Source organism: Taeniopygia guttata, chromosome 14 (genome assembly GCF_048771995.1).
Source record: "Taeniopygia guttata chromosome 14, bTaeGut7.mat, whole genome shotgun sequence".
Lineage (NCBI taxonomy): Eukaryota > Metazoa > Chordata > Aves > Passeriformes > Estrildidae > Taeniopygia > Taeniopygia guttata.
Genome location: NC_133039.1, coordinates 14,542,100 through 14,555,032, shown reverse-complemented (window position 1 = coordinate 14,555,032; position 12,933 = coordinate 14,542,100). Strand labels below are relative to the sequence as shown.

The 12,933-nt window shown below is 50.1% G+C and overlaps 1 protein-coding gene across 2 annotated transcripts in view; it reads right to left on the bottom strand.

Moving 5' to 3' along the window:
• The window catches only part of RAB11FIP3 (RAB11 family interacting protein 3), an 81,397-nt gene that overhangs the window by 55,480 nt on the left and 12,984 nt on the right, over positions 1–12,933 (bottom strand). For both annotated transcript variants that reach the window (XM_072935606.1, XM_030284926.4), the window contains one exon: positions 4,868–4,961. In XM_072935606.1, coding sequence (XP_072791707.1) covers positions 4,868–4,961 — 94 coding nt within the window. The remainder of the gene's footprint in view (positions 1–4,867; positions 4,962–12,933) is intronic.

Here is a 12,933-nt window from a genome sequence, read left to right as displayed (position 1 = left end):
ATTTTCCATCTCCCCAAATCCAACGGGCTTTTAGTTGAAGCATATAAAAAATAAACAATAATAAAAAAAAGAGCTGTGGCTATTTCCATCCTCGGGCCCTCCCCTGAGCTCCTGGGCACACCCATCCCTCCGTGGATGCACTGTGTGTTCTCATGCACAGGGGCCCCTTTGTTCAGGGATCAGAAGCCAAGGCAGAAGGGCTGGATGAGGCTGGGAGCTCCAGGAATGCACCTTTCCCTGCCTGGCACAGAGGTCCCTGAACTGGCTGAGACCTCCAGCAGTCCCTCTGTGTGCAGGGGCACCCCCAGAGCCCCTTCCCTGCAGGCTGCTCCCTGGAAGACAGATGTTACAGATGTTTTAGCTCCTAGGACGTGTGTGCATGACACAGTTTGTTCCTTACCTTGTGAGCTGCAGTGTGAGCAGGGAGATGTTCAGTTTGTCCTGCTGAGTGCTGAGAGACCCCTGCAGAAACACCAGGTGTCTGAAGCTCTAAAGGTTTTCAATGTGGGAATCCAGGGCTTCCCTCTGGCTGCTCTGGCAGGTCTGGGACCCTGGCAGGGGTCAGGAACCCCCCTGGACAGAGCCCCCAGAGACACTGTCTGTGATCTCTGTCCATGGAAAAGAGTTTTCAATCTTACAGGATGAATTACAAGCTCTGAGTGTTTGATATGAGTAATAATTAACTGTGGCACGGGTGCAAAAGTAAAATTTTAGGATTCTAGATTAGGGGTTCAAAGGGGACAAGATGGAGGAAATTGGGTGTGTCTTGTCCTTTTTCTCCTTCTTCATGCCCTCCATGTTTCACTGCGGTGTTGGCATTTTTCTGTTGGTTCAGGCTGGGGACACACTGTCCAACGTAGGTGACAGATATTGGCACGTTATTGTAAATCCAGCACAGGTAGTTTGTGGTATTTAATGTTTGTAACATCCCACTGAGGGCAGAGCCCCACACGCTGCCCTGCAGGACAGAGCTGCGGCAGGGCAGCAGAACATGTTAGAGATAAACAGAATAAACAACCTTGAAACAGCACAGACCAATTATGGCTTCTTCTTTGGCAGCGGGGCAGAAAGACAGAGACTTTCTACAATCTGGGAATCATCAATACCTCAGATTCTGACATTCAATACCTGGAGGAGGGAAGGACTCTGCTGGTGGGCACAGGCACCTCAGCTTGTGATTCCAGCCCCCTGGAATCCCCCTGCCACACAGACAGGCTCCTCACTGCCAGGCTGAGCTTTCCAAGGGGCTGGGATGTGATCCCTGGTTCCTGTTTCTCCCTGAGGAGATCTCCATGAGCTGGAGCTCCTCACTGTGATGACTGCAGCAGTCACACTGGCTCCCTCACTGCTTCTTTGCCCTCAGATCTCACTGATGGTTGTGGGAAATATTTTTTCCATTCAAGAAAAAGAGGGAAATGAATTTGTAGAGAATTCTGAAAGCCTGACAGAAGGCTCACATAGTATGCATCTGTATACAAACCTTGAGATAAAAAATACTAACTTAGAAATACCATGGGATAAGACAGACATTATTAAGAGAGAAATAGAACTAGAAACAAGTTCCAAAAAATAACCTTACAAATAAAACTAGACACTTTAGAGAAACAGAATTATAAAAGATACACTGCAGTAAGACCCATGAAGAGTAATTTTACATTATTAGCTTTAAGACATTTACAGTATCATGTAACAAAACCTGATAGACCAAGGAATGCTTATAATGTATTATAATTAAGAAAAAATTAGCTTCTGATTATAACAGCATAAAGTATAACATTTGTATTGTCTTGCCCTCCACATAAGACTGAAAATAAAATAAAAGTTTTTAAAACACCTCTCAGTTACCCCAGCTCTAAGTAAAAAAACCTTAATTTAACAATGGTAGCCAGATGCACCAGGTCTTCCTGTGGCTGAGAATTCTCCAGGCCTCAAAACCCACCTTTTTTAAACATCATACTTCATTACTGCCTTCCCTCCGTTATCAGTTTCTCAAGTTTTACAATCCAAGGCTGTAAAATTCCACTTCTCAGAGTTATTTATCCCCCCTGACACGCTGCCAGTGCTGGATCCACATTTCCCCCTCTGCTGTGCAGTCACTCAGGCACCATGCACAGAGATTTGAAAAGCAGACAAGCCACTCCTTGTGGAGCAGGGAAGGACAAGGGGATCCTGTCAGATTAAGCCTTTTTCTGACTCAGAGATGGGGCAACTGAGAGGTGTTTTAAAAACCTGTATTCCATTTTCAGTCTCATGTGAAGGGTGAGACAATACAGGTGTTATAACTCATGCCATCACAATCAGAAGCCAACTATTTCCTAATTAAAGTACACTGTAAGTGTTTCTTGGCCTATTACATGGCTAGGTTTCTTTGTAAGGCTATCTAAGGCTAGCAGGGAAGGGCAGGGGATCCCAGCAGCCACGAGCAGGAAGGGCTGGAACACAGCAGAGCACGGGGAGCTGAACCTGTCCCTGCAGCTCCTCTGTCCCCACAGCCCCCTGAGAGCCACAGGGACAGGACAGGCAGCTCAGCATCCTGCATGGAAAGGCCAAGGGGACACCAAGCAGTTGTGAGAAATGCAGCTGACAGAGGAAATTTGGCTGGGTTTGTAACTGCACCTTCTCTTTGCCAGGCTCCAGGCAGATCCCAGCTGCTCTCCCAAAGGGATTCTCCAGAGGGGAGAGGCAGAGAAGAGTGGGACATCCTCAGAAATAAACCCTGCATTAACACAGACACCAAAAGGTCCAAGCTGACACCAGCTCTCGCTTCTATGACTGACCCAAGAATTTCACAGCACCAAGAAATCCAGCAGAGCATTCCCTGACTAAAAATAGGCCCAGCTAATTAACAAACCTCGTTAAAAGGGACACCCAGCAGCAGCATAACCTCTGCTCTGGTTACAAAGGGATGATCAATATTGACTGTCTCAAGAGCAGCAGCAAATCCTTCAGATGGCTTCAACGTGAGCAATGCTCAGCTGTGAGACTCAAAGAACCTCCTCTGCTTCCTGCCCTGGGCTTCTTTCACAACCATTTAATGCCATGTGTTGTTAGAGAGCTCAGCCCTTCCTAACCACTGTAATAAACACATATCAATCTCTTTCAAATTTAATAAATAGAGCCCCTAAAAGCTTTGCCTGGGTCTGCTTTTCCCATTCAATTAATAGAACACAACACCAAAGGGATGAATTATTGAGGAGAAACATGAGCCTGGGCTTTCACAAACGCTCCACTCCAATGGCAATTTATTACAAATTAATAGTGTGCTGCACTTCCTCCTGTTTCCTGGCAGCTGGGAATTGGTCAGGCTACACCAGGAAACTCGGGAGCTGCCATGAAACTGCAGTGCTGAGCTCAAATCATCCTGGAGTGCTTTGGGTGGGAAGGGAGCTCCAAGTGTCTGGACAGCACTGTCAGGGGTGCTCAGGGTGGGATTGTTGGGGGGTCTGTGCAGGGCCAGGAGTGGGACTGGATGATCCCCTCAGTCCTTGCCAGCTCAGGATATTCTGCACTTCCAGGATTCTAAGAGGACCCCAAGGTCTGGAGAGTCCCAATCCCACAATCACCTTTTCTGCAGCTGCATTTTTGCAGCATTTGGGCACCACTCACTCCATTTTGGGTAACTTTTGGATCCCATTCCAACTCCAACACCTTCCACTGTCCCAGGCTGCTCCAAGCTCTGTCCAACCTGGCCTTGGACACTGCCAGGGATCCATGGGCAGCCACAGCTGCTCTGGGCACCTGTGCCAGGACCTCAGCACCCTTACAGTAAATAAATACCTAAGGTGGGGGTGGAACAGGGGAGAAGGAGGAGGGATGCACAACTGACAGAAGGATGGGAGAAACCTTTGCTTTGAGGGGTTTTTACTCCTGGGACAGCACAGTTTGTATGGGAAGGATGGTTCTTTCCCATCCTTGCAGCACACTCCATGGGCAGGGCTGGAATCCCAGATAAGCATCTCTGAGCAGAGCTGACTATTGTGCAAGGATAATAATTCACATTTGCACATTCAGAACTGCAGCTGCTCAGAAGGGAGATACCCAAATTCCTCACACCCTGCCCATAACAACGTGCCTGGCCCAAAATGACCCTCTGACACTCTGAGAGAAATCCCAAACTGAAAAAACAACTGAAAAAAACACCTTTTCTGCAGCAAAGTGGTTCAAATTGCAACCAGAAAGATACTTCACATTTCACCAAGCTACTGCTCTGGAAGCACTTGCAGGAAGCCCTCAGGAGCCACATGGGGATTGGCACTGGCCTGTTGGAAAATCATCCTGACTCCAGCCAGAGAGTTCAAAGTTCTGGTTTCATGTGCTGCTTGCTAAAAACCATCTGAGCATGTTGATACTTGGAGTGAAGGTTATAAATGCATTGTAAAATCATCAATAAATTGGTAAAGGCGTGGTAATTTCCATTCCAGTGGAAGGTGCCCTGCCCATGGCAGGGGTGGTATGAGATCAGTGTTAAGGCCCTTCCAACCCAAACCATTCCAGACTCCATGCTCAGTGTTGGTGTTTGGAAGATGTCACAGACAGCAGCACCAGCAGCATGGCAACCACTCCAGAGCAAGAACCCCCAAAACCACAGGTGAGAGACACCACCAGTGATGTTTCTTTGTAGGAAGGAACTTTCCTGATAAACAACAAAACATGGAACCACCACCATGACTGCTGTACCACCTTCTTCAACCCCTGTTAAATGTCCCCAACCTCTCCTTTTTCCCCTCCACCCAGCACAGAGCAGGAACTCTCAGAAAACCAAACCCAGATTGTTTTCCCCAAGCTCTTTGAACAATCTTCTCAGCTCAACTGTGGTGTTAAATTTGGCCTGTTCCCATCCTCACTCAGAGCACAGCAGGAAACTCACCTCCATTTTTGATGGCTCTGATGCCCCGATGGAAATCTTCGAAGCTGATAACTCCCAATCCACTGGGATCCAGGTATTTTGTTAGGTCCTTTACCTGCAACCAAAAAAAGCAGAGTTCTCTATGGAATCCTTGCAGGAAACAGCAGCTTCCAGCACAGAAACATCTTGCAAACAACTTTTTCCTCTTTAGCAGAAAGACTTCAGAAAATAACTATGAATTTCTTAAGCTGACTCCAAACTGTGTCTGTTCCCCTTGAAGGGAATATAAGTAATCAATACAAAGGGGGTAATTAGGACTTGGTTGGTGTTGAAACTATTGCTCAGCCTTGAAGCAGCACTTTGGGCAGTGTCTCCTGTAACATGGGCCTGCTTTGCCAGGGATGTGTTTATTTTTATGGGTTTTAAAGAGGTCCTGCCTTAATTGGGAAACTCTGTAATAGGCTGCCTGGTAGGAGGGCCCAATTAAGGGGATTCAGTGATAATGAACTGCTCCATGTTACAAATTTAGGCCGTATAATTGAAACATTTTCCCAATTAGACAATGCCTGAGGGGGAGGGAATCACGTCAGCTGGCCAGGGTTGGGATGGGGGTGCTGCAGCAAGGGGCACTCTGAGACCTGCTGAGGATGGTCTGGGACCTTCAAAGACAATGAGAAAAGGGCAAAACCACAGGGCCCAAAGTGTCTCAAAAAGGTGCATTTGGTTCCTTCCTTCCAGTCTGCCACAAGCAAAAAATCCTTTACACCAGCTGCTTCTCAAGCTCAGACAACCAGACATTTATCCTTCATTTGAAGAGCTTTTGAGGCACTTTTGTCTATTTTTGCAGCACATCCTTCAGCTGAGGAACAACCCCAGCAGAAAGCTGGTGAGGTGAGAGAGGTGACCCTGTACTCTAGAGCTGCCCACAGTGCTGCCCTCACCTGCCACACACATCATCCTCCTCCTCCTCCTCCTCCTCCTCCTCCTCATGCACAGGAGGGAGTCTCCAGGGCTGTATCTGTGCATCTCTCCTGAGCACAACCTTTTGACTCACTGGGGTTCCAGTTTGTTCTTCAGAAGGAGCTGGTGAATCTCCAAACCTCTCCTTTCACAAAGGTCTCAGAGGACACTCAGCCCCCCACCCATGGAGCTCAGAGCTGCCCTGCTCACCCTACAGCAGCACTGCGGGGTTGCTTTGAGGTCTTTTTGGTTTTCTGAAAGCCAGATATATGTGTTTCTGTAGGAAAATCACATCTACAGCACACTTAGAGCTGCTCACTCATGTGTCCATGTGCTTTGGTCATCCCACATTCCCACAGGAGCAGCAAGAATTCCACTGGCATGGAGGAACCCACAGGGCTGAGACCATAAAACCCTGGGAACACAGAATATCCTGAGTGGGAAGGGTCCCACAGGGATCCTCCAGGAGAGACCCCCCAACAATCCCACCCTGGGCATCCCTGAGAGCATTGTCCAAAACCTCACGGAGCTCTGACAGCCTCGGGGCTGTGCCCATTCCCTGGGGAGCCTGGGCAGTGCCCAGCACCTTCTGAGGGAAGAACCTTTCCCAAAAACCAGCCTGACCCTGCCACAGCCCAGCTCCAGCCCTTCCCTGGGTCCTGCCACTGAATTTCAGGCTGTGCCTCTGTGGCACTGCCACGAGAGGAGACCCAAATCCCCCAGGGCACAGCCATGCCAGATGACTCCAGCTCCAGCTGGACATCAGGAGGAATTTCTTCCCAGAGAGGGTGGTCAGGCATTGGAAGGGGCTGCCCAGAGAGGTTTGGAGTCCCCATTCCTGCAGGTGTCCAAGGAAAGCCTGGAAGTGGCACTCAGGGCTCTGGGCTGGTGGCAAGGCAGGATCAGTCACAGGATGGACTCAATGATCTCAGAGCTCTTCCCAAGCTAACCTGAGATTCTGTGAATGGAAGAAGACAACACAAACACCTTCTCCAGTTTTCCAGAGTACTTTTTTTGGCAGACAGACCTCCTAAACTCACATGGCATTCATCATCTTGGGTGAGTCAGGTTTCTTGTACGTTAAACAAAGGTGTTTTAGACTAATAAAAACAACTCGTAGGAATGTGTCGGTTCCAGTTAATGCATCTGGCAGCTGCCTGGATTAAACCGTCACTTAATTTGTTATCTGTGCACAGAGATAACAGAAAGGCAAGTGACATTTAATCAGACTTGATAAGACTATAAGGGATTAGCATGACACATTCTAAATTGCAGTTTCTGTGGTTTTCAGCTCCTCAGGATCACGGAGGGCTTCTGACCCTGGTGCCAATGCCACAGCAGGGCACCTCACCCACCCAGAGCTCAGGCAGGACAGACAGGGAAGTATCTGCTTGATGCAAAAGAGAAAAAATAAAAATCTATTTAAATGGGGCTGTGGGCAGGGGGAGATGGTTCTGAAAACTTCCCAACCTGGACATTGTGGATGCAAACAACAAAAGGCACACGGTGAAGAAGCTGGATGAGTCTGTGCTGATCCAAACCTGCCTGTATTTGCTGGCCAGGCTTAAAATCACCATTACCAGTTGAGACTCCACCACCAGGCTGAGGTGAGTGCCTGCTGACACTCCAAAGAACCAACACTACAGAAAACAAGAATATTTGCTGTGCCTGCCTGGTCCCCACAGCCCCTGGACTCCTCCCCTCACCAAATATCACCAGCAATGGAGCTGGAGCCCCTCTGCTCTGGGCCAGGCTGGGAGAGCTGGGGGTGCTCCCCTGGAGAGGAGAAGCTCCAGGGACAGCTCAGAGCCCCTTCCAGGGCCTAAAGGGGCTCCAGGAGAGCTGGAGAGGCACTGGGGACAAGGCATGGAGGGACAGGACACAGGGAATGGCTCCCACTGCCAGAGGGCAGGGATGGATGGGATATTGGGAAGGAATTGTTCCCTGTGAGGGTGGGCAGCCCCTGGCACAGGGTGCCCAGAGCAGCTGTGGCTGCCCCTGGATCCCTGGCAGTGCCCAAGGCCAGGCTGGATGGGGCTTGGAGCAGCCTGGGATTGTTTTCTTCATTTCTTCATTTTGATGACTGGGCTAAACCTTACCAGGACCTTACCAGGGCAGCTGTGAACACCACCAGCACTGTGGTGCTTTAGATCCATGCAGTAAATGTGAGCAGTTCTGAGCTCACAGATTTGAGGGTTTCAGCTGAAGCTCCCACCACACTCCTACTGGCACAACACCAAACAGGAACACTCCACCAAAAACACCGAGCTCAACCCACCAGACAGAAGCCACAGCCCTGCTTTTGGCCAGCAAGAAACACTTGAAATAAAGGTTTTGCTTCCTGTGTGTGTCTGTGGCTGGTTACAAACCCTCCTTGGAGCCCGAGCAGCTGAAACCCAGAGCATTAAAGAGGGAAAGAGGATGAGGAGGTTTAAGTAGCTGACTTAAATCCTGCTGGAAAGTGAGAGGTTTAAACTGCTTGAAGCCAGCCAGGCTGCCTGGAGCTGAGCACAAACACACAGCAGGAGCACAGCTCGGGGTGGCATGTGCCAGGGGGGCTCTGGTCACCCCTGGGGCAGGACACGGCCCAGCCCAAGGGATTCCTCCTGGAAAATGACATGGAGCAGATGGGGACAAGGAGAGGAGGTCACCTGGCACCTCAACAACACAACAAGGACTCCTGGCAGCATCCCCACTCCCCCATCATCAGTATCATCTGCACCCCCCAGGCTGCTTCACCTCCCAAATCCAAGGATTTTGCTGCAGAAGCCCTCAGAGCCCACCCTGCAATGCCATGGGGCCCCTCACAGCACAAAGAGAGTTTCCTTGCTTTGATGCACTGAACTCAGCTCAGCAAATGACCCCAACAGTGACAACTCCACATTCCAATCCACACACAAAGGCTTGGCACTGGAAGTTTCCCACGGAGGTGAAGGATTCCCCAGCTGTGAATTCCCTGTTTAGAAAAGGAAAAGGAAGCTCTGGGCCTCTCCTCTTTATCCTTATGGATGCTCCATGCCTCCTCCACACAGCAGATGGATCCAGCAGGACAGAATAGCCACTGTGCTTGTTTTAGGTGTGATCCCTGGGGGAATTCAGAGCTGTGCTGGGCAGCCAACACCCCCTGCAACCCCTGAGCCTGCCAGCAGCTTTCCCTCATATCCTGGCAGAGCTCAGGGCTCAACCAGATCCCAAAAAGACATTCTTTGGAGGATGAAGGGGAGGTGGGAGATTTCTAGTGGCCACAGCAGCCAGGCACCCCCCAAGAAGAGCTGGTGGAGCTCAGAGCATCAAATCATGGGGTGTCTCACAGGGATGGTGCTTCCATGTGCTGCCCTGGAATAAAATCAGCTCTCAGGGCTGCTTTAATCTGCACAAATCTAAAGGAGACAAAGAGGAACAATGAATACTGACAGATTCCTGATAAAGACCCCCAAATACCCAAGCAAATGTGGAGGGAAATGAAAAGGAAAAGAGGAAAAGGTCCTGGTGTCCTGCTTGGCTGAGACAGGACATGAAAATCCAAATACTTCTCATGTAACTTTAATTACTCTCCTCTGACTGCCAGAAGATCTGCTCTGAACATCCTGTATCTTTGGGGGGAACAGCATTGTGAGACAATCCCTGAACTCAAGCAGAGAGAAGGACGAGCACCAGACTGGCAGAAGTGCCAAACTGAGGGATTTTTGGCACTAAAAAGGAGGGAGGGCTCACAGGAGCTGCTTTCCTCTCTGCTTAGCCAGGTGTGTGGCCTGGAGTGGCCCACAGGAATTCACCTGAGTGAGAAGATGCTGTATAAATCCTCTCATGGTTACACAAAGGTGGATGCAGCACCTCCACCCTCCGTGTTCAACACAAGGGGATGAGCCAAAGCACTCATTTGTCCCTAAAAACCCAGCTGGCCTCTCTGAGCCAAACCAATCCTTTCCCAGATAAATGTGTAATATTTTTAAATGCTGATGACAGAAGTCAGAGTATCCTTTTTTCACCTTTGGGAAGCGTGCTGGAACTGTTGAGGCTCCTGCAGCCAAACCAAAGGGGCCGTGCCAAAGACCCAGCTGTCCCCACAGAGCTCTCTTTGGATCCCACTAAACCCACGGGCTGCAGTGGGATCAGCTGAAATGCACTGATCCCTGCTAAGGCAGCATTTCTCTGGGGTCAGAGCACATCCATCCCCCCGTGCTGGGGGCTGAGGGAGCATCAGCAGCCTGACAGGGTGAGCACACACTGCTTCCCCGCGCTGCTGCAGGGATGGGAAGCACAGCTGCACCATTCCCAAAGCCAGGAACACCCTCCCAGCACTTCACTTCTGTGGCTTCATCACCATAAACAGCCAGGCCCGGGGGGAGGCAGACAGCCCTGGCTCCAGCCCTGTTTATAGGATCTGACTCCCCAGCTTGCTGAAGGAGCTGGCACTCCACAAAGCACTCAGAACCTCAAAGCAGGTTTCTATTCTGCTGCAATTACACCTAATTAAGTAACCTTTAAAACACCCCCGAAGGGAGGATCTCATTACAGGGAGCAGCCCTGGCCAATTGTGAGTAAGCAGTGCAAGAACTGCATTATTTATTTCACAAGTGGCAGCGCTGACCCAGGGCTGCTGCCAGGATTTTGCTCTCCCAGCCTTTTCCAAAGCTCCAGGAGAGCTCAGCAGGCAGACTGAGCCTGCTCAGGGCTTTATTTCTATTTTTGCTTTTATATTTTAAAGGTCCACCACAAACAACCCCGGTGAAGATGTTTTCTGCAACATCCCTCCCTAAGCTTGCCCAGAGATCAGCTCATCCCTCCCATCCCTTCCTCCCCAGGCTCCAGCACTGCAGGATCCAGACACCTTCCTCAGAAGGAGACAAAGGAAGCCTCAGCCTGGTTTGTTCTCATCTTTTCCTGCCACAGAGAAATAATCAACCTATTTAAAGTAGAAGGGAAATAAACCTCCTGTATTTAGGAGGGAAATAATTATGGTAAGGATAGGCTTGCAAGTATTAAAAGCAGAGGAATGGGACAGAGAGCACCCACAAACCAAGAGATAAAAGGAACAAAGTAAGCAAGTTCCCAAGGGGAAGACAGATCTTCTTCCCAGGAAGACCAGATCCTTGCCATTTAATACACCCACTTGCCTAACAAATCCTCCTTTTTCTCAGGAATCCACGAGAAAAGCTTCTCAGCCTGCCACAGCTCTTGCTGTTCATCACCTCCTTGGGGCAGCTTCTCCCCCAAACTCTCACCCCAAACCCCAAAGCCTCTCCCAGGCTCCTTCTGCAGGAAATGCCAGAGTGGAGAGATGCAAATACAGAATGGGCAGGAGAGAATTCCATACCCCCCCCCAAACTCCTGTTTCCCCTTTTGGAAGGGGGAGGAAGGGATCTCCAAGGCAGCCTTGAGCTGAGAACAGCCCAGAGCTGATGCTGAGGACCAGATCCCCACCACACATCACAAGCAGAGGACAAGACTTTCCTTCAAACACTCCAAATTCACCGGGAAGCAGGAAAAAAAAGCCAGAATATGTTTTAAAGAGCTGGCAGCCAAAAAAGCCTGAGGACCCACATCCTTCCTGCCCCCACCCATGAGAAACCAGGACAAACACTTCCAGCCAGGCCCCAGTGCAGAGCCTGGAGCTGAACTGTGGATCTCCACCACTGCAGCGCTCACATCTGGAATTTTGGGGTATTTTCCCTGCTGGTAGAAATTGCCCTGGTCTGTACAGGACCTTTCTGGACTAACCCCACCAGCTCCACGGGTATCTGGAGGCAGGAACACCTCTATGCTCAGCAGGGCTTCAGGAGCCTCACTTTGAGGTATTTGAGTGTGTTCTCAAACGCCAAGAGTGACATTTCCAAATTATCCCTCAATTGTTGCCACTGAAGCATAAAAATGTATTTAAACAAACAACTTCAAGGATGGTTTGGAAACATTAACAGGAATATAAGTTACGCTGAAATGGTTTTAATCCAAATTTAATTGTTTGTCTCAAGTGTTCCAGATTTCCTGTCTCTCCCTAAGTGCTCAAAGGCTTCAGCAGCCACGATGCTCTCCTCTAAACATTTATTTGTTTAATGAACCTGAAGAGGGTTCTTCCTCCACCCTCCAAGCCTTTGTTTCTAGCTTTTGTTCCTCTGATGACAAGGGAAACCTGTTCACACACTTCCAAACGCGGCTCAGGGGCAGGAGGCCGGGTTAAATCAAGAAAGAATAAAAAGTTTAGAGGCTGGCTACTGCTGAGGTAAAACACACACCTGGGTGGAGCCCAGGGCCACCACAGAGCCACCCCGGGGTGGTGCAGAACAGGGACAGGAGCCTCCCCGGGGCTTGGAGCTGACCTGAACACAAAAACCCAACACAATCAAACACACCAGTAGGTCTCATACCAAGGATGAGGCATTTTATGATGCTGAATGTTTTACCTGGTGTGGCTCTGTGCAAAAAGTGGTCTGCAGCAAACCCAGGTGTTTGTTTGAGGGGGTGTTTGGTTCCAGAGGCTGCCCAGGCTCAGAAAACCAGGATTTGAGTGTGTGAATTTGGATTTCTGATGTTTGCTTCCCCGTGCTCCCCTCCAGGTTGGAAAGCAGCACAAAACAGCCATGGCACATCCCAGAATGAATCCTCCCACTGGCCTGGCACACTCACCCTCCCCAAAGTACAGGCTGTAACTCATACATGGATTACAGGCATAGACTCATTGACTTATTTGGGTGGGAAGGGACCTTAAAACCCACCCAGTGCCACCCTGCCATGAGCAGGGGCACTTTCCACCATCCCAGGCTGCTCCAAACCCTGTTCAGCCTGGCCTTGGGCACTGCCAGGGATCCAGGGACAGCCACAGCTGCTCTGGGCACCCTGTGCCAGGGCCTGCCCACCCTCACAGGGAACAATTCCTTCCCAATATCCCATCCATCCCTGCCCTCTGGCAGTGGGAGCCATTCCCTGTGTCCTGTCCCTCCATCCCTTGTCCCCAGTCCCTCTGCAGCTCTCCTGGAGCCCCTTTAGGCCCTGGCAGGGGCTCTGAGGCATCCCTGAGCTGAGCACCCCCAGCTCTCCCAGCCTGACCCAGAGCAGAGGGGCTCCAGCCCTTGGGGATCTCCCTGGGCTCCCCTGGACTCTCTCCAGCAGCTCCAGGTCCTTCCTGTGCT